General features: G+C 36.8%; 6 protein-coding genes across 7 annotated transcripts; 2 read left to right on the top strand and 4 right to left on the bottom strand.

The window, feature by feature from the left end:
* Positions 1-819: 819 nt before the first annotated feature.
* LOC114533856 (cyclin-Q-like) lies at positions 820-2163 on the top strand. Its single transcript, XM_028555476.1, has 5 exons — positions 820-895; positions 1129-1226; positions 1313-1531; positions 1616-1840; positions 1923-2163. The coding sequence occupies exons 1-5, from the start codon at positions 829-831 to the stop codon at positions 2022-2024; spliced, it is 711 nt and encodes a 236-aa protein (XP_028411277.1). The 5' UTR covers positions 820-828; the 3' UTR covers positions 2025-2163.
* Positions 2164-2176: 13 nt separating this feature from the next.
* On the bottom strand, positions 2177-3259 carry LOC114533858 (haloacid dehalogenase-like hydrolase domain-containing protein At2g33255). The gene is made up of 3 exons (XM_028555477.1): positions 2727-3259; positions 2476-2620; positions 2177-2386 (listed from the first exon to the last, which is right to left on the bottom strand). Exons 1-3 carry the CDS (start codon positions 3141-3143, stop codon positions 2265-2267), a joined length of 684 nt encoding a protein of 227 aa, XP_028411278.1. The 5' UTR covers positions 3144-3259; the 3' UTR covers positions 2177-2264.
* Positions 3260-3773: 514 nt separating this feature from the next.
* Positions 3774-6744, top strand: LOC114533846. The gene is made up of 3 exons (XM_028555464.1): positions 3774-4384; positions 5805-6037; positions 6254-6744. The coding sequence occupies exons 1-3, from the start codon at positions 3869-3871 to the stop codon at positions 6720-6722; spliced, it is 1218 nt and encodes a 405-aa protein (XP_028411265.1). The 5' UTR covers positions 3774-3868; the 3' UTR covers positions 6723-6744.
* Positions 6745-7312: 568 nt separating this feature from the next.
* LOC114533842 (RNA polymerase II elongation factor ELL-like) lies at positions 7313-12798 on the bottom strand. Of its 2 annotated transcripts, none has more exons than XM_028555455.1 (15): positions 12554-12798; positions 12379-12441; positions 10939-11168; positions 10585-10616; positions 10368-10476; positions 10226-10296; positions 10080-10132; positions 9890-9949; positions 9729-9778; positions 9548-9623; positions 8992-9220; positions 8802-8916; positions 8220-8391; positions 8083-8124; positions 7313-7912 (listed from the first exon to the last, which is right to left on the bottom strand). In XM_028555455.1, the coding sequence occupies exons 1-15, from the start codon at positions 12698-12700 to the stop codon at positions 7805-7807; spliced, it is 1557 nt and encodes a 518-aa protein (XP_028411256.1). In that variant the 5' UTR covers positions 12701-12798; the 3' UTR covers positions 7313-7804. The 2 variants fall into 2 exon arrangements, with proteins under 2 accessions (XP_028411256.1, XP_028411258.1); XM_028555457.1 differs by having other exon boundaries at positions 12566-12798.
* A 3559-nt stretch (positions 12799-16357) lies between these two features.
* LOC114533827 lies at positions 16358-17443 on the bottom strand. Its single transcript, XM_028555434.1, has one exon. It carries the CDS (start codon positions 17441-17443, stop codon positions 16358-16360), a length of 1086 nt encoding a protein of 361 aa, XP_028411235.1.
* A 716-nt stretch (positions 17444-18159) lies between these two features.
* On the bottom strand, positions 18160-21685 carry LOC114533860 (protein AF-9-like). Its single transcript, XM_028555479.1, is given in 5 exon segments — positions 18160-18519; positions 18725-19737; positions 19740-20028; positions 20538-20796; positions 21330-21685. Coding segments are annotated over 5 exon segments (1971 nt in total). The 5' UTR covers positions 21511-21685; the 3' UTR covers positions 18160-18290.
* Between the last annotated feature and the right edge of the window lie 66 nt (positions 21686-21751).

Here is a 21751-nt window from a genome sequence, read left to right as displayed (position 1 = left end):
AGATGAAATTAGGAAACTACATAATGCTTTACCAATTAAATTCAATGTCTATTGAATACGAACCTTAATGCTCGTTATTTTGGTACTTCATGATAAAATTTCTTGTTTATAAAAGGTACGTATTGCATTACAAGTTTCCAGTCAGTTAGGTACAGTGCAACACAACCAGCTGCACCTCCCCAGCCCAATGCTGTCGAGCCTCTAAAAGATACAATTAGATAAATACAAAGAAATATCATACCAAGTATATGAAAATCAACTGTGTACAAAGAAGTGTTCTTTGAGTACTTACAATCCTCTAGTCCGTTGTCCAATAAATCTTGTCAAGAGCTTAGCTTCTTGAACGAGAGGCATATTAACAAAAAATATCAACTAAAACGTTGACTTTAAAGATAAAATACGAAAAATCCAACAAAATTTCACCAGGAATTTCGATAATAAACTCAAGTAAAAACGTTTTGAAATTAATACAAAAAAATACGGATAATGGTCGCGCTTTATTCATTTTTACTGGAAAAAAAGGGAATTTTTAAATGACAATTTTTCCAGTTAGCAAAGCGAGTTGTTTGTTCTTATTGATATTAAAGGAGAGAGAGGTATATTGTATTCACAGAACGTAATAAAATGTTTTCAAAACATTACTTTGAATGTTTAAAGACATTATTTAATTTATTTTTAAGAAAATGAATGTGATGAAATTCGCCATTTTATCGCACTTTTCATTTTCTGAGCATACTGTATTTCCAACAGCGGTACCTGCTGCCGATGGAAACTTGGTGTTAGGATTTGTGTGAATCCCAAAAATTTATCTATCTTATTATCTATGGAATGGATTCCACGAGAGTGGAGTACTTGAAAAAGCATTTTACAATAACACTTTTTATCAAAGAAACAGGTCATGTATTAAAAGAAAATTCATAAACTAGCAAAAAATATTGATTTTGCTGACCTGCATGTATAACTGGACAAAGTCAGACCATGCAGTGACTGACTCTGAGAGTTTGAGAGAAAGGCTATCTTCCAACACAGAACCAAACAATTTTGATAAACCATGCTAGGGCAGTTAGGCCACAATATACCACCAATGCTGAACTCTCCCATGTTTGACAAATGTCTGGTTTATTTCAGGTCATCGCTTGAATTTGCCTGATGTGACAATTGCTTCAGCTTGCATTCTATATCACAGATTCATCCTGGCAGTTGATCCAAATGATTTTGATTTAAATGTATGTTTAAACTAGATACACCTTCACCCTGCTATTTGTCTTATTCGTTATTGAAAGAGCATAAAGTTTGAAAGCATTTCTTGCAGGTGGTAGGATGTACGGTTCTTTATCTTGCTGGAAAAGCAGAGGAAAGTCCTTGCAAGTTGAGGGATCTTATAAATATTTCTCATAGTATCCTTAACAAGCACAAACCTCCAATTGAAGTTGCCAAGAAATATTGGGAGCTGCGAGACAGCATTGTTAAATGTGAACTTCTGTGTTTACGAGTTCTGAAATTTCAAGTGACTGTGGATAATCCACATAAAGTGAGATATTCATCAGCACAATCAATTAAGTGGTATGTCAATCACACAACTGAAGTGACTTTCATTGATTTTCTATTTATTCAGTACATGTTGCACTATTTAAAAAGCCTTGAGGACTGGTGTAATGAGGAAACATGGAATGTCTCCCAATTACCACAAACGAGCTGGGCCATTCTCAATGACACGTTTCATACAACACTTTGCTTGGATGAAACTGCATCAAGAATTGGGGTTGCTGTTCTCTACTTCACCGTATCATGCACTGGAATAAAGATACCATGCGAAACTGCACAAAAACAGTGGTGGAAGGTAAGTATGGCTGGACACAAGAATTGGTTATATCCAGTTTTATTAGATGTTTATTGAAGACCATTATTTGTACTTGTTTCAGATATTCTGTCCGGATTTAACAGAAGAAGACTTGCAAAAAATTGTCAGCAGAATCATGGACTTTTATGACTTTGAAACTAACAAAATGCTACATGTACCGTAAAAGGATAGACCTTACATGTTTTACCAAATGGCCTGGTTTTTCTGTAACATTAAAACAAGACCATTGGTGAAAAGTGAATATTTGATGGCGTCCATTCACAATCGAAATTTTAGTCTGTACTGTAAAATATGCAAACAAAATAAATTATATTTGTACAATTGTTTATTTTTTATCATTGCCAAGAATGCCCAATTATATTGGAATACATTATATGACAAAGCCTGCTATTAATTTTCATGTTTAACTTGACTTCATAACTTGTTCTGTTTGTAAATCATTAACAAGTTCCATCAGAGTATTAACATTGTGATCAGCAATCTCTTTGAATGACGCATTGGAATCATTGTTGATAAGAACTGTCACTATATTGAAAATGAACATATATATTGAAAGGAACGACTAGCACAGATAACTATAGACTGGTGCATGTCTCATTCATGGTTATCCCTACCTGCCCCAGCAGCCTTGCCACACTTTATATCCTGCAAGTGATCCCCAACGACAACAGTATTGCAACATTGTATCTTCCATTCCTTGCAGATATGCAACACCGGAGCAGGGTCAGGCTTAACTGGCTTGAAGTCTCTAGTTAAGATCTGAATAATAGTTTGAATTCAGTTTCTACATTACCTTCTATCTATAATGATATATACTTAATAATTAATATATACCAGCTATTTTCCAAACAACTATTTCACTCACATGGCTGAACACTTTTCCATCTTGAAAACGGGGTTTTAAGTGTTTTAAAAACTGTTCAACAGCTCTGTGATCGTTTCTTGTCATGATGGCCAACTTTATTCCACTCTTGTCAAATGTTTCAAGCATCTCGTCAACTCCAGGCTGCAACGAAAACCGCTCTCGTCCTTCAGCTTCAAATTCCTCTATGATTCGTAGCATCTCTGTCTTTTCCGATAAACTCTTTTGCTTCTCCAGGGAACCTAATATATCGTCGTTCGCTGTGAGGTTGAATCCTTTTAGTTTTAGTCTTTTTCTTAAAATAGAAAAGTCTAAAACTGGAACAGTCAGTGTACCATCCAAATCAAAAATGACGCCAAAAATTGGCACGATTTCTCGCAAAGAGCTTGTCAGCACATAGGAAAATCGAGTACAAGACATTTCAAAGAAGATAAAGTAATAAAAAGGATGAACTCTCGGCTTAATTATTGCTATTGCCAGCTATCGGCTAAATTCTGGATTGGCGGCCATATTGGATTTGGACTCACCGCTGAGCTGTATAGCATACCCATTAAACTGGATAAAGTTAACGAATCCTGGGGGGGGGCGTGGTTCAAAGCCAGCATACAGGTTCAAAGCTAGGTTAGCGCCAACCCTGGGTTAAATTTTACTCCGCTGTTTTGGTTTATATGCTTCGGAACCAGTTAACCCAGGGTTAAGCTAACCGGCTTTTGAAAACCGACCCCTGTCATATTTGGCGGCATTAAAAATGAAAAACATCGCACCCATAGACGAACTATTACTATATTTTATCGGCTGGTCGATCTTTATATTTATTTACCTTCCAGTCATCAAATCAGCCTCGCAAATTGTAAAACGATTCATTCTCAAGTTTCTTAACAGAAAATAAAATATTTGAGCTGAAAGTAATTTCCTGAGCTCTAATATTTATCTGAGATTATCTGCCGGGCGCTGGGTGTGTCGATATTGCTACAGTATAAAGTGGTCATTTCAGTCCAAGTGACATTAACCCTCAGATGACCCACGTGTCTGAACATTCAACGTGTTAATAACACAATGTGAAATAGATGTCAGATTAGTATTTCCTGTCCGGGTTTTAGGGAAGAGCGCTTGGTCAGAATAGTTCGTCTCGATTTCCCGTGAAAATGGCTACGATCAACGCCAGTGTATTCGCTCTGGCAATCTTAACTTGTCTTGTTTCTGAGGTTTTGGGAAACGGCTTGAACAGCAGCTCAAATCATTCCGCGCAATCTTTTCCTGGTGTATTTTACGTCAGCTCAAACAGGCTGGGATGCGTGATGGTCAAAAGCCAAGAGCCTTGTCCGGCAACTTCACTTAGCCCTGATCTTGCCATTGACTATGAAACAGACACGGAGATGGTAAACATATCTTTGGACGAAGCAAGAATGGCGAACGCTAGCGCAGAGTGTATTTCAGCATTGACAACAACATACTGTTCGAAATTAACACCTCGTTGCTATCCAAATGGCAGTAAAGGTTATGGCGATGCGCGCAAGGCATGTATAAAAGCGAGGAGAGAGTGTCCGCAAGACAGTTTGGAAACACCGTGCGAAACCCTCGAAGTTGGTTTACAGCCGTTAAGTCGTTGTGTTAAACCATCGAAAGCTATCAATGGCAGTTGTCCACAACCGAAGTACAAGGTAGGGTTTAATTAATTTAGTGCGCGTGGCGCTTTAATTAACAGCATTGACTATCACAAGTTCTTACTCAAAAGTCGAAATACTACACGCACGCACGTCGATTCGTATCTTGGGATCGACGTCTTCTCCGCATGCGCTCAGATAATTAAATACGAACGGGTTGCGTTCTACATCACAATGATCACGTAGCCTGAACTCAAGAAATTAACTTGCGCCGACATCCAGTTTCCTCTTAAATTGCCACTTGATTGATTCGTTTTTGACGGTTTGTATGCGATAAAAGACGGCTGGCTTACAAAAGAAAATCAACTCAATCGTAATTATATGTCATTCCTGTTAATTCTCTCGTCTTCACGGTAAATTTAGGCGGCGCGCGGGCAAGATGGTATCACGTCATTCATACACATACTTATTTGTTTATATTGTGGCTAATATCAGTGACTTGTAACAAAATAGTGTGATAATTGTTCTTCAACATATCATATTTCAGAATAAAAACAGTATGTCACCTAAATCAATTAAACTACTTCAGCACAAAGAGGGATTTATTTTATTTATCTCAGCAATTTCATCGTTGTCCATCCATAGTCCAGGAAGAATACCATTAGCCTGCAGGCTTGCATTCCAGATCTCTTGTACAAAGATTAAAATTCAGATTCCTATCACGCCTTGTAATAAACCAATGGTAATTCGTGTCCAATTAAAACACGACCTATTGTTTTCCTATTGTCAGTGTCCAATGTCCTGCCAGGTTCAACCCTTCCTGAGACTTGCCCTATCATTTCGTCTATTCTGACTGGATTTATTTTTCATATGACAAGCCAAAAAACTGTCCAAACCCATGTGTTTTGTATCAAGAATTTAATGACAAACAAAAATGTAAAGCATCCCTTCAACTGTTGTTTATCAGAACCTTTCAAGAGCATGCGCTAAAAAAACCACTAAAAACTTTTTGAGCGCTGACATTTCACAAAGTCCTCCATATATGCGGCTACTGTAGTATTTCTGCCATGTTTCAAGAAAATTACTTACATGACGAATGGGATTGTGCACAATATAGAGATAATAGTTTTAAATAGTTTTGTATTTCGAGATATTCAGAAGATTGCCAGAACAGCTGACGAGTGAGATGTTGGATTTTTTTTCTTCAAAGATGAGTTGCACTTGATTTGAAAATCTTTTAACTCTTCAGACTTCAGACACCACATGAGTTCTTCAAGCATAGAGTGGGATTAATGTTGTTTAGCTATTAGAATGGCAAAAATTCATTGCATGTCATAATAATTGACACCTAATACGAGCCGAATTTGGTCAAACGTGAATAAGAAATGATCTTCCATAGCAATACCTCTCATCGCGAATGCTATAACTTTCATCAACTCTCAATCACAACTTAATGATTGTTCATTCAACTTTTTAGATGCCAGAAGACAAACTGGAATTGTATATCAGATCCTCTGTGGAATATGAACGTTCAGGATATTTTTCCAATCTCTCTACAGCGATTTATTCCAATGGCAGCAAGATGTTCTCGTCTGAATGCGTCTCAAAAATAATCGAGCTATACTGCTTGCCATTCTACTGTTCCCCAGACGAGAAACAAATTATTGTTGAATACACCTTAGAGGAATGTGAACTAATTCTCTCTGACTGGTAAGCTAAACAGGCTGCGCGGGCCAAGGAACGAGCCTACTCAAATATAATGTAGTTGCGACCTTTGAAGTTCATACAAGCTTTCCGCGTTGAAATATTCGTCGCTGTTTTGTATGATTTGTTGAGTTGAGTATGAGAAAAAGCTGCCGGTTAAGATTACCACAATTGATTCATCAAATGCCCCAAGACTTAAGAATTATGCGTTTGTGTTTTTAGTTTTGATAAAGTGATTGATAACCTGTATGAGGGCTACTTGAAGGAAACACTCCTGGAAATTCAGGAGGACTATGTTGACAACTGCGTGTTCTATCCAGACGTCATTGAACCAACAGAAGAGACTGGAACCACTCCGACCACCGCAGCACCTTCATTCCAAAACATGTCATCAACACCTTCTGTAAAAAATGCAACCACAACCCCCCAGCAGGAAATATCATCAATTATGCCGAATGCAAATATATCATCCACTCCCCCTGGTCAGAATATATCTACCCCTCCGGGTACTATGTCATCGCATCCTGAAGACACGGAAACACCCACCCCCTCCGAAAAAACTAAAAAAGTTACTAAACTTTTTATCCCCCCGTCCTCCACAACTGCTGGCAATGAACACTGCCAGTATTTTCCTTCCATGTTGCTACTCGCTTTTCTTGTTGCTTTTAATATCATAAATAAGTCATTTTAAATCTTGAATTGAACACTGTTATGCTCTTAATCTTTTTATCTGAGATTGTTATATCAAACTGACGTTTACGTCATAGCGGATTTGAAAGCGTCAACATAAATGACAGGGATTTTATTTCATTCAAGTTAATCTCGATCAATCTGAAGTTTCCGGATATGGGTCTGTGCACAGGCTATCTGAACGGTGACTATTACTGAATGAAAGTCATTACCTAGTAATTGCTTTTCTAGCTGTAGTTTAATCTAATTGTAGTTTCAAATTAGAATCATATTTTTTTGATATAGAAATATCCATGATGTAATAAGTTCGTATAATGCTAGTGAGAATACGCTTTGAGTTTGGTCAGAAAATAATGTACAAAATAAGAATCGACTATGCATGACTTGTAAAATATATATGCAAGGAAGTCATGGTAGAATAAATTTGCCAAAATATATATTTTGGGCGTGTTGTTCTGCTCACATCCATCCACTACTTGATATTAAGGAATTTATGACTACAGATAACTGGAAATTTATTTAAATTACATAATTGCGATTACTTTAATATATGACTTTTTAAAGCCGAAAAATTATAATTTGAATTCTACAGTTTTTTTTAATCGGTTTAGCGAACTTCGTAAATAAAATTTGAATATTTTCGATGCAAAAATACGGCAGTTATAAATACAGAATCCGGATCAATTTCTCTTTAAACTGATTGACCAGCAAATCTAATCAAATCCGATAAATAAAACTCTAATAAAACGAGTTAAGTAGCTGCTAATCAGATTTCTGAAATATTGGCATAAAATACATCCAACAACGAAGAAGATATTGATCCGGCAGATTTGGCGTAAATACAAATCAATCAGGTTCCCCTGTTTTAACGTTTCAAAGTGAAACCTTTTAACTCCTGACAATGACAATAACCTAGGCAACATGAAGTATTCGCAAGAATGAAAAGCGACACAACGTTATAAAGCTATTGTAACCACTCAACGCGGGAACTCACTCAACGGGTACTCACGATTCCACGAACGTTCTTCCAACATGAAGTACTGACGGTCTTGAAGACAATTCATTATTCTTGACATGAAGAAATCACGATGCTCCAAAATGCACTTGATCGTACTGGATGACAAGTTTCTTAATGTGACTTAATTTAGGGAATAAATAATTCAGTCTTTGACGATCTTTTGTCCAGCGTTCCTACAACGATAGAAGAATTATTTAACACATGGAAAAACATCTTTAAAATTCACACTCAGGACTCTTCCCATATACTCATTCCCGCGCCATTAAGAGGCTATAGTATAACTAGTATTAAAGATTGTTTTTAAAAAGTAGCCTAGATCGATCGCTACGACTTATATTCTTACCTTTTTTTCCTCGTATAATTGAAATATTTCGTCGTGAAGATCCTACAAAGATCATTTCATTAATATACGACCCGCAGTTTGCACAAATAGTTTCGTCCAACGAAAATGGCTCGTCTTTTAAGTCAGAAAGCACAAACCTTTGCAGCACGACTGTCTTCCGGATGTTTCTTTAATTGTTCTTTTAATTCGTTGAATTGTTTTGTGACGAGGTCCAAACGTTCTTTGGTTACTTTGAATTCATCGTATTCTTTTGCAAAGTCTTCTTTGTAAGAGCACCTTTGTTCGTATGTCTTGATTTCCGGGTATTTCCTGGAAATTTAACATGCGACACGATTGTACAAACACTGAATACTTCGCTTTACACTGGATGGATTGATCCAATCTTTATAACTTTATTTATACTGGATAGCTCTATCAGTTCTAAACTGTTCTTCCTAGAGGTCCAGCAAGGATCATCTCTTATTGATCCAGTGTTACTACAGAAGGAAACCTAAACTAAACTAATTTTATTTCTACTGGAAAGCTCTATCAGTTCTAAACTGTTCTTCCTAGAGGTCCAGCAAGGATCATCTCTTTTTGATCTAGTGTTACTACAGGAGGAAACCTAAACTAAACTAACTTTATTTATACTGGATAGTTCTATCAGTTTAGTTACCTAAACTAAACTGATTTTATTACTGGTACCCCAGTATCACCCCAGGAGGAATCACACCACTTACGTAAGATAATCTTCATTTGTCGGTGATTGTGTTTTCGAGAAGGAACAGTTATTGTTGTTACTGTCATTGCCAGTGTTTTCTGAACCGTTTGCAGCTTTTTGTGTTTTCGTCGAGTCTGAAAACCAGAAAAAAGACTTTTTAAAACCTAGTTAACAGTTGTGTGGGTGAAATGTATCAATTCATGACTTACTTATGGGTTTTTTGACAGCCTCAGGATTCGTTTTTGTCTTTTCTCTGCTGGCTCGTCTTGATGGGATATGTCGGGGAGGTTGCGAGGTGAGTTTCGGCGGAGAGTTTGTTTCGACTGGCGGCCGTTTTATGTCGCTCTTTGACGTGTTTTGGTGGGCGATACGGGGTCGTTTTCCTGCTGGGTTTGTACCTGGTTTGTTCATACCTGAGAGAGGTCGTTTGCTTGAATTCTAGAACGGGGAAGATGTAGAAGATTTACACTGAGTGTTGAGAACTCGGTCAGAACTGGATGGTGTGAGGAAAAGCTTCAATAGATCTTTCTCATAATGACGTCGTCAAACGCGGAAAGCCTGCATGATGTTTCTCAAAACTCCTAACTACATTTTGCGTAGTTAAATCGTACTTAACTCAGAAATACAGAACTCTGATTGGTCAATTCTGTGAATAACTATAGTAAACAGTTAACTGCGTTTTTATACAACCGGCCCCAGTACATCAAGCTGTCCGCGTTTGAGGTCCTATGAAAAAGAGCCATGACTGACTTTTAAATGACTTACATTTCCTAATAATGATGACGAGAAAGGTCCTGGGGACAGTCTATCAACGCTTGATCCCATCTCTGAGACTATTTTACTAAAAAAAAGAGATTTTTGGCATTGATATTTCAAGATTACATCATTCATATGAACAACACCGTTCTTTTTGTAAGCTTTCAAACCAAATGGCTTGAAAATTTACCTTTTAATTGTTTCTCTGTCCTCATCTGTGTACCCAGGCCATGTATCAACCTAACACATTATTTGAGAGCAAAATCTAGTTGATTATATCTCAGTTCACATTCTTGGGGTCAACTAATACTGAACTAAAAGCATCTTATTGCAACAAGAGGGAAAACAAACCTGGATTTCTGAGTAAAGATGTCTATTTAAAACATAAACATTGTCCTGCATTGCTGAGACCTAAAACAGGGAACGAATCAGTGTAAATAAACACACTTTAGCAATCCATGCAAACAATGCTTGTTCACTTTATCAATATATCCATCATTTATAAGCTGTTTTTTTATAAGATGATTTGAAATCATCATACCTGCTGTAATATATTAGTCAGAACACTAACAGCATCCTTTAATTTAACACCATCTAAAAAAAATTATGGATTAAGATGTCAAATAATCAGATGATATATTGCACAGCGGTGAATATGAAATAAAATAACAAAAATACAACATCTACCTTTTTCTAATTTCATTCTAAGTTCAAGTTTATTGCAGGGTCTGAGTGCTAACAAATGGATCACCTTTTCCCTAAAAGAAAAACAAATGATTTGAAGGGCATAAGATGGCAATTCACACGAGATATGTTTTAAATTACAAACCTTAATCCTTTCAATGAACTGCTGGAACTTTGACTAATTTTATTGTTGATATTTGTTTTCCGGAAGTTGATTTTTTGTCTTGGATTGATTCGTTTCTGTTTCTTTATGGCTGAAAAAGATTTGTGGTATCTTTTAGCGAAATTAAAACATCTGAAATATGAAGTTCAGGTTTCAATTTTATTTATTCTTGGAAAAAAATACTTCAGATCAAGCTTACCACCATCTTTGGACAACTCAATAACTTTGGCACTAGAGAAATTGGATAAAAATTGTTAAGGTCTGTTCACACAATCCTATTTTGTCAGATCTAATTCACTTCTGATGGATGTTTTATACTCTGTTGACTTGCAATGTATATGGTCAGCAAATCAACTTAACCAATGCAGTATGCTTTCTCAATAACAAACTACATTCAATACATCAGAAGTGGTTCAGATCCAACAAAGTTGGTAACAAATCTTTTCATGACAAGCTAGACAGATGGCGTCATTGGTTAACCAACACATACCAACAGAAACCAGGCCATTTCAGATCTGCACGACTGAATGATCAAGTAAATATTTTAACCTACCCTTTCCCAGTGCGTTCCTTTTTTGCTTCAGCTACTCTGTGCTTCGTCGCTTCGTAACTGTCATTGTTTGCACCAATAGTTATTTTCCCTGTGATGTTCCCAAGCAAAGTTAAATTTCCATCCCCTCTGTTTTGCTGAACACACTCCTGATCGATAGCGGACAAATTGGAAAAGCTGAAGTTGAACTTTGTGCCATTGTTGTCCCCATTTTTGGATGGAATAAACAACATCTAAAAAACAAAACAATCATGTAATATATTGCATCACTCTTTACTTAACTAGAATTGATTTGTTTTATGTCAGACATGTTGACTTGCCAATGGATGATGACTAAAAAATTGATCACAAGAATAACATCTTGACAATATTAAGCCATTGCATATTTTAAGGCAATAATTTTTTCCTCTAGTGTGAGCAATAGCACTTGTTTTACATGCAATATTTGCAGTGGGTTGTGAAGTGTCAATCAAAGTAATGAAATTATAATTTGTATGCATATTTACAGAGTTGAATAAATCCTACTTTGTCCCTGAAATAAATCAAATACAACTGAGATAGGCTTGTGTAATTTAACACCAAATAAAACCACTTCAGCTGAATGCAATAAAACAAATGTCTGATAAGCTAAATGAGAAATGGCTGCCATATTTCTTATCTTTACAGAAAATATGTCATTTGTAACTTGTCAGACAGAGTATATTTCCTGAATTATAGAAGAGTAAATACATATTATACATCCTGTACAATATATCCTAGTAAAAGAGAATTCAAACAACTCTTTACTTGGTTCATTCATAAAAGTATTTAGTTAGACACTTCAGCTCAGAACTTAAGCCATTTCAATGAATGTAATTCATGCTTAAAGTAAATTATATAGAATTACTAAAAATATACTGTAATTGCATGGTTACACTACATATAATATAAATTTCATCAATAATTTGTGATGGATGACTTTGAGTAATTGCTTGATGTAAAGAATATAAATATGTAGCGTACTTTGTGTGGATTAATAATCTATTTAAATGTAAATACGAGAAGTGTTTCAGTGGTACTTTATATAAATGAACCAGATGCATATGAGAGACTTGAAATACGAATGCAGTACAGGTACCTGACGATATTTTTATTGATCCTGACTTGTTTTGAACAAGTTGGATGAACCAAAAATAGAATGAAATTATACAGCGTAAAAATACGTTTTTGTTTCATATTTCAAGTTCTTATCGTTAATCTAAATGGGCTTTAAAATATCTCGTAGTTGCACAAGTTCACAAAATATCTCACGACAGAAAGAGCCTTTACGAATATTGAAAAATATATTTAATTTCATACAGTTTTAACGATAGGTTATATAACTATTGCCCGGGCAATGTTAGTTGTTTGTTAATAAGCTGGTATGGACAAAAGAATGAACACAAAAAGTAATAACAAACTAACCCCAGACTTGCCATTATTCTTGAATTGAATTGAAGGCTTTCTCGTCGCACCGTTTTTTGAGAGCTGAAATCACACAAAACCAAATCAGTTGAATTGGAAAACAGAGTTTAAAACAAGTACATGGCTTAGGGGTAGAAATGACAAAAATAAATAGCACTGTACACACGAAACCAACCTTCGACTTTACCGTGGGATTTTGTAGTTGATCGAGTGTTTTCAGACATGAGTCTGTAAGTTTGACTAGAAAGAGCGATTTATTTGGTTTTTGGTCATTCTTGGAGACGATCTTGAAGCTTGAGCTGCTCTCTAAACACACAGCCATTTTGATGCCAGGTGTTTTTTGAGAGTTGCCTGATTAAGCCATAGTTTTTCCTCCCGATAGATTTCATTCAACTCTAGGTTCTGTAAAATGATAATTTTGTCTTCTTTACCGGAAGCCACTTGCAATCATCAACAAAGCACTGAATAACTGCGCATGCGCAGCCAATTACCCGGAAGTATAATGTACGTCCGATCTGCTCGATTGGAGTTCAATTTCCGCTTTTGAAGGTCAATGATTTCCGGTGAACAATGTTTCAACTAAAATTCCCATGTTTCGTTTTAAAACCCTGGTTAAATACGCTTGAATACGCAAGGGGTGCGAGTTACAATTCGAAAACAGGATATACCTTTGCTTAAAACTCACAGTAATTAAAGTGAATGGATATTACCATTTGCAAGCGACCGTTCGGCGCAAACGTTTTCACGCGTTTTCTTACGTTTCAAACGTGCACGTTAGGCGGACCAAACATACATGCTGAAACGTATAAACTAATTAGTTTAGACTGTGAGTTGACATTGTTTGACATGTCACGCCCACATGTCCAACAAACGTAAGGGCGTCATTCCAGCAAGATTTCAGACATAACATTCGTATTGAGGCGTTTGCGATTTTACAGAATCAAATGTCAGTACAAGTAAAAATTATATATGGTCGTGATTACGATCGTTGTAAAACGAGTTCAATCTCATCTAATAGTCTGAAAGATTTGGATTTAGCGATGCTGTCTGAAATTGTTTGGGACACGGTGGGCAGCTATTATCGAGATGGACGGGATCCAAAGTCCTTGAGAATCCAATATCGTGACGATGAGGGTACATTTGTTACCATTACTGGAGAAAATGATGTACAGGATGCTGTTCGTTCATGTAAGTCAGTGCTTCAGGGAGACTACGAAACGGTCCGATTGTGTTTGCGTGTTGATGACGCCTGGACGCCGTTGGGGATGAAAGAAACCAAACCACTGGAGAAACCTCAAGAGAAACGGCCTGCTGTATCTCGCGATGCAAGGAAAAGATTATTTGAGCACGACCAAAAAGAACAAACAATGTATTCTTCCGATTCTTCCGACGAAGCTCAGTCTGTTGTTGCTGAAACACCTTTTCAAAGGTATGTGAAAAAAGTTAAAGATCGCATAGCCGCAAAAAGGTCTGAACTTTACAAACTCGAGAGCAACGAACAGGAGGTGCAAAGGAAAATATTACGAGTTAAATCAAATCCAACCGAAGGTAACTTATGCCGAAATTGTCACATGCGTTTAGGGCATACTGCACGTCATTGTGACTATGAAAAATGCTTATCTATTTTTGCTTGTGGTGAAGAAAAATTGCACCCTGGTGAAATAGACTCTCGCGGGGCTCGTAATTCGATAAAAAAAGTCAAAGACGAAATTGCTAAACTCGAGAAAGACCTAAGTCTAAAGGAAGAACAAGCGAATAAACTGTCTGAAAGTTTGTCAAATAAAATTGAAAAGGCCCTTATGAAAGAGAGCGGAAACCAGTATATTGACGGGGGAATAAAGAAATGGGCACTTTTGCGTAAACACGTCTATATTCTCGAGAAACACTGTAAAGAACACTTCGAAGGCAGAATACCTGCAAAGCACAAACTTTCGGATATTTTAGAGGTCGCCTTAGAACGAGAAGATGTTTCAGGAGACGAGTACAATGCCAATTCAAGCATGTCGCAAGTCAAAACCAAAAGAACCAGGGCGCTGAAAAGAACAAATCCGGCCAAAGCTCTTTTGCAAGAAAAAGGGATTTCATTTCCTAATCCCAGCGACCAAGCTACGTCCAGCTCGCATTCAAGTTCTGTTCATCGTTGCGCGCCATCAAATGTTCAAGAAGAAGCAGAGCAGCTCAACATGGTATTGAAACAAAGCTTATTAGACTCTTCAGTTCAACAGGAGTCTTTAGTTCAGCAGGAGCAGCGATCTCTCTTTACAACTGTAGCAAATGCTTGTCCCGAACCCATTCCGACACCTTATCAATTAAACAACACTGCGCCAAGTTATACATTTCAAGATTTTCCAAATTATTCTTACGGGAATATGAACCCATATTTCTATCCATACACGCCAACAGTTCAACAGCCAGTGTTTCATCCATCTGATTCCTGTCGTGTAATTTATGCGAGCAGTGATCCTGCAATTTCATCTGGAAACACTGGTACTGCTGCAAGTTTATCCGAAACCACTGCTGCGCCCAACACTATTTCACGTCCTAGTGCATCAGAAGTTCTGACATCGACAGAGTCAGAGACCAGGGATGCAGCATTACATTTAATGTTTCTCTCGTCTGGAAATGACAAATGTCTCAAGTAAGAAAGCTTTTCAATCATGTATGTTGTGTTATATCATAGACACTGTTCTATCATAGTATTTAGTTTTAGAAGCAACTATAAGTAGAAGTTTTCATATTATTCTAACTAAATATACCGGGTAAATGTATTACTGAAGGCTAGATATAAACTTGAACAGATAGCTAACCAGTATAAAGTTTGTAAATTATTTTCATTTTGTTTTAATTTTGTTTACATTTCATGAGGGTCATCCAAGCCATCGGTTGATGAATTTATATTTCGATTTTCGTTTGTATTGCACTCATGCATTGATCCATTGATCAACAATATATATTTAGTTCGTATTATATTTTTGAGAGTGCTAGCTATAGATTTAGAATAGGCTAAATATCTTTGATACTTTCATACTTTATAGATAATTGCTATACTTTTATTCTCGGCATATTATTACTGTAATTGTCTTCAAAACTTACCGAGTTTGAGAGGTTTGATTTGCTTTGCAAGATCATTTTGTTTATAGCAACCTGTGACTGTGTACTCTTCAAGTTCGAACCATAAGTTTAGAAAACGTTATTTTGTTATCAATTATATCATCATGTTTGTAATAAATATAACGACAATTATTGCTGACAGTCAGGTTTATTACTTAACTGTCAGTTGCGTGCCACGCGTGACCTTTATCCCGCGGCGGAAAACTGACATAGCCCTGTTTACACTACATTCAATTTATTGGCACGGCACGGCAAAAATTGGCACCCGTACCTTATTTTATTAGTTTTCAGACTACCAATACAAAGGTGGGGCATGGATGAAATAAGCACGAGTACCCATTTTAGCCATGCCGTGCCGATAAATTGATTATATGACACTGTTTTTCCCCGAAAACAGGGCCTTTTTAACTGGCGGGCGAAAGCTCCTTCCCCAACAAACCTCACTCCGCCGAGATGGTGCAACAGTAAGTATCGCCGAAAATGCAGGAAATCAAGTCGGAGACTAAAAAATACAGGAAATTATCTGCGGGTGTTCCCCCAGACCCCTACAAACTCCCCTATTTTTCAATTAACAATTTCAGTACAATTTATAGTTAATACAATTTGTTCATGCCCACCCACTAACGATTTCTTAAAAAAACCCTACCCCAAAATCCTCAAATACCATTTTAAATGCAGTTATCAAAGTTTTGTGAGGTCAAATGTAATATTTACAATTAACACAATGTCAAACTTTACAGATATATTCAACTTTACCAAAGCAATGATATTGCTGAATCATTCTGTTATATCAATGTACGAAAATACGAAACTTAAATGTTACAAGTATTTTGTGTGAAATGTTTCAATGTATTACTGTTTGTAAGCATCACCCAACGAAAGGAAAAAGATAAGCTGTATGACGATAAAACCTCCTCGTATCCAACGCTGATATTCTTTCGACCGCTTCTGCAACAGCTAATTTTAGATTACGATGAACGTCGGCTGAAAACCGTCCGTTAAGTTCTGTTTTTATTTTATTGAAACAAAGCTCAATAGGGTTAAGATCGGGAGAATATGTTGGGGTGAACAATAGCTCGATACCCATCTCAGCTAAAACTTCTTCGAGAATTTGGCCGCCTTCGTAGTGGTGGACAGCTAAATTGTCCATCACAACGATATCCCCTACTTCGAGAGCAGGACGTCGAGTTATCTCATGTGCTGCTTGAGAAGCCTCCCAGAAGAAATCCCAGAACCTTACAGTGTCAGTTGGGCCATCCAGAATGTTGTAATATTCAGGGCCATTGACTGAAATCAGTAAATTTAAAGTAAAATTTGGAGATTCTGTTTTTCGAACAATTTCCACGCAGCGTTCCCCGGACGGCGCATTTCCGTATAAACGTGTACCGATGCACGGCGTCTTAACCCCCGCCTCATCAAAGAACTTAATCCTTCTCGGATCTTTTGAAGATAGGTAGTTGATGAAAAGCTGAGTATAAATCATATTTTCATCAGTAAAGCGCTCAAAGGCTACGCTGGTAATACGCTTCCGAGTATATCGTTTTCCGGACAGAAGTCTGGATTTTATTGCTCGTGAAATCGATGACAACGAAACTTCACCACAATCACCAAATTCCTCAAGTATAGCATATAATTCATTCAGCTGAATTGTGCCATGAGCTCGCTTAAGAACCTCAAGAAGTTCGAGATCCCCTTCAGAAAATTTGCTTGAATGATCTCCGCCTTTTGGTGATGGATCAACCTTTCGTCCTTGGTAGCAAAAATTCTTCCATATTTTGGAAACTGTATTTGCAGAGATACTGAATCGACTAGCTATTTCTACGTAAGTGACGGGCAAGTAACCAACAGTTGCATCTCCACCAGACTTAAGGCATTCATCAATAATTAGACGCCTTAAATCACTATCAAGTGATTTACCAAGGCTGTATGATCTACCAAATTTATTGACATGCATAATGTAAAAGCTACAGAAGATTATGTGTGGAAATATAGAACTAACACATGCAAGTATATTTAGAAATGTGCGCGCTTACGTTTGTTGGACATGTGGGCGTGACATGTCAAACAATGTCAACTCACAGTCTAAACTAATTAGTTTATACGTTTCAGCATGTATGTTTGGTTTGCCTAACGTGCACGTTTGAAACGTAAGAAAACGCGTGAAAACGTTTGCGCCGAACGGTCGCTTGCAAATGGTAATAATGTCACTTTGACGCAAATGACGCACATTTGCTGAAGCGCAAATGAAGCGTCTTCCGGATTGATTTCTGATAAGTGAAACAAGTGACCCTTTTGGCCAGTTTAAATGGAATACTTAGAATCTCCATATCCCAGTCCATCAACAAATTATGTTTGCTAACAAAATTGTACTTCATCGCAATCATTTTAATTGATGAAAGTAATCACCAGACACTCCAGTCTACTGGTCTACGACGCGGACGTGACATGAAACCAGCCAGGTTTTAATTAGCTTTACATACAACTCTGACCTTGTCAACCTTGTCAGTCTTTCATCCAAATCTCTTCAGTCAACAAACGCTAAAATTTCCCGCAAACCTTTTAAAACCGATATATACAGATCACACACTCGAAATCCATAACTTCAGGTTTAATATAATTTAAACAAATAATATATATATTTATATATTTATATGATACAAAATACTCTGAAACAACATTTTAAAAAACACACACAGAACAAGCACCATTTTCCTCAAAGGTAATCTATCATGCCCACGAAAACAAACCGCATTAAAACTTGCGCAAAGCACAAAACAATACACTTTTCGTGAAGTAAAAAATTACCCTTTCCCCAAACAGTTTTGCAATTTTTGTAACGTTGTTTTCTCCAAAGAACAGAGGTCGAATTCAAACGTTTTTTCTGCGACGGTGAAATGCCCTGTGGTCTCAATAACATCGACGATTTTTTGCAAAAACTCGCTGTCCTCACATTTCGTAATCTGTTCGTACAAATCGTACAGTTCTTGCTTCGAGACTCTATCGTTATCATTCTTCTTATTCTCTACAATGCTAGAGAACGAAAACAAGTATTGCGTGAACTTTTAGGAACTGGATATCGTTTTAAAACGTTCAAAAAAATAGCCTATAACACCATCTTTTACAATCGTTCTGCTCAAAAACTGACGAAAAATTTATCAAGTTTTCTTTTTAAGGGAAAGTCGAAAGAACGCGCGACGTTTAAGAAATTAAAAGGAATAGAAAACAAATTGCCTACCCATTTTCCACAGCTGAAGTCGTCTGTATTGCTTCATCTGATTCAAGCACTTCCTTAGTGTTATTTTCAACTTGACTCGCATTTTCGCTGCTAATATGACCAGAGTTCTCTATACTCTTGGAACTATTTAAACTATTCTTGTTTAACGTTTGTTCTTTGTGGGCAATTTGGTCCTTGGAATGGTGTTCTTTATGGGAATTGTGTTCCTTGTGGATAATATGTTCCTTGTGGGAACTGAGTTCCTTGTGGGCACTCTGTCCCTTGTGGGAACTGTGCTCCTTGTGGGTACTTGGATCCTTATGGGTACTGTGTTCCTGGTGAATACTGTGTTCCTTCAGGGAACTGTGTTCCTGGTGGGTACTATGTTCCTTGTGGGTACTTGGTTCCTTATGGGAACTGTGTTCCTTGTGAGCATTCTTTGGCAGAGATGAAGATTCGTGATTTAAATTGGTCTGTAAATCACTCTTTTCTTTGTGGCTTGACTTTATTACAGCGGGTGGTGGGGGTTCATGTTTGAATGGGGCAGGGAAGTCACTCTTCTCTTTGTGAATGTTCTTTGATACAGGCGAGAGTTCATGTTTAAATGGCGTGGGGAGGTCTCCCTCATCCTCATCGCTAGACATCTCACTAAGAAGTTTTCCCAATGCTTTGTTTTTGGCAACAAGGTTTGACATAAGTCCACCAGCGTTTGCCCAACTGTCGCCTGAACTTCGGCGAATTGTCACTTTTTCAATCACTTTTTTGTCTTTCTTTGATTTACTTTTGTCCTTTTTCTCACCACTTTTCTTCTTTTCCAATTTCTCTCCTTTCTCGGATTTCTTCTTGACTTTTACTTTATGCTCACTTGAATCCAGTTTTTTGCTTTCAGAATGTTCAGATTTATGGCTTTTGGATTCTTTTCCTTTTAAAGTCTTAGTTTTATGATGGCCATCCACAGATGGCTCTCTTTTTTTCTCCTTCTCGGAAGCTTCTTTTGGCAAGATGGTTTGAATTTTACTTTTAAGTCTTTCACTCAGTCTTCAAAGGTGTGACGCTGGTGGTTTAACAGCCTCACCTTGTGAGTGTTTACTTTTGAGCTGGACCCATCAGATTTCTTTTTCTTTTTTGGAACTCCATCAGTAATTGTCTGTTCATGCAAAGGAGGTGATCGTTTCATTCCTACTACAGCAGAAGTAGGTTTTGCACTTGATTTAGGAATTTTGATCTTTTTAGATTTTTCATTGTCATTCATATTAGAATTGCTCTTCGGAACAGGTTCTTTTATCTCTTCCTTTGGTGCAGGATGGCCATTGCTAACGCCATTACTTCACATTTTAAAAAACAAAAAAATTGTGATGAATGACTGAAATTCTTGACCACTTTAACATACCTTTCTTTTGCTTAATTCATTTCACTTGGTTTTATTAGAACTTTCCTCTAAGTTAAGACTAAAATCTTCCTATTTAGGTCCTAATTAAACAATATCGGTTTCACATAATCACAACATTCAAATAAAGCTTTGTTTCTTAATAAAACTGATAACAGCATAGAATTAAATTGTAGAACAACAAATTGTAGTAGAAGTAATTTTACTGAAGAGTCAGAAAAGTTGCAAATTAGCTAACATCATTGCCAAGTCGTTAATTTGTGATGGTACAAATTTAGTATTGCGGTAACTCTCTTTGCCTTATTATATACACAAGTGAAATTAAGCATTAGAGTATTTCTAGCTAATGAACAAAATTATCTGGCATTAAACAAAATAGATTGTAAAAATGTGTATACAGTATATCCAGGTGTAATTCTATGATGTGATTTATTAAAAAATCCTTACCTCAAAGTACCATTCACACTGGATATAGGCATACCTCCCCCTTTCACCAGCTTCCTCATAAAATCCTCAGTGGGATGGGTAAAGGTCAGTGCCTCTGTCCGAACACTTGTGACAGGAGGTAGACCACTCAGAGGTAGGAACAGGTCATAGGTAAAATGCACTCTCCTTGGTTCATCTTTTGTTTTAAAACAAACTTCAATTTTAAGTTCAAAGCTGCCATAGCCAGACTCATCCAATTTGTATGGTGGGTCCTTTATTGCTGCAAAGAGAATTAAATTAATTTGGACTGGCACTCAAAAATTGATCAAATCATTAAACATTGAATACAGCTTTGTTCAATAATTAATTTACAGATAATACGTTATGATAAAATAGTTCAATGATATTCGGTTCTATCTACAAAACATTAAAAGTTAGATTGCACTTAAAGAGGAGAGACCACATTTAATATGATACAGTTTAATCTTAAAACATATCAATGGTTATTTTCAAACTCTAGGCAATAATCGTGACTAAAATATTTCACAGAATAAAGAGTTTTTTGTCAAGCATATCATCTAAAGAGCAGACACAAGTATACATGTCAATTTGACGTGACTGTATGTAGTAGAGCTTACGAGATGAAAATAAAAGAGATGCTGCATTTATTTGAGAAATATATCAAGCACAATACCATACTTGATTTGTGTAAATAAAGATTGAATCCACTTATTTATCGGGGATAGTCTTAAATGTAATGGATTAAAACCTGCGTCTTTTATTAAAGTTCAGACATCAAAACAATACACTTACCACGTTTGGGCTTCGGGAAACTCTCGTGCAAATGAAAAATAACCTTCTCTACAAAATGTGAGATATCTTTCCCTTCCGATCCACGAACAAAAATTGTCCAGTCGTGTGTAAATCCCTCTGGAGTTGGTTCCAAACGACAGGCAGCCTTATGGCCAATTTCTAGCTTAACTTGCATACGCATTTTGAAATTATTGCAGTCCACAATCGATCCAATTTCCTTTGTGCTTTGAAAGCTTTAAGGCAAACGCATTGCCTCCGGCAAAGCAATAAAGCATCGCAGCAAAGCGATCGTAAAAATCTGTATTGAAAAATCAAAACATGTTTTTTCCCCAGTGAATTTGTGGATTCTCGTTTGTCTGTTGTGTCTACAGCAACACTGCGCATGTGTTTACTGTCATACCATATAAGGAAGTCATTACAGG

This window comes from Dendronephthya gigantea, unplaced genomic scaffold (assembly GCF_004324835.1).
Source record: "Dendronephthya gigantea isolate DGI-Jeju-01 unplaced genomic scaffold, DenGig_1.0 000095F, whole genome shotgun sequence".
Lineage (NCBI taxonomy): Eukaryota > Metazoa > Cnidaria > Anthozoa > Malacalcyonacea > Nephtheidae > Dendronephthya > Dendronephthya gigantea.
The sequence above is the reverse complement of the archived record's forward strand: the minus strand, read 5'-3'. Positions and strand labels throughout refer to the sequence as shown.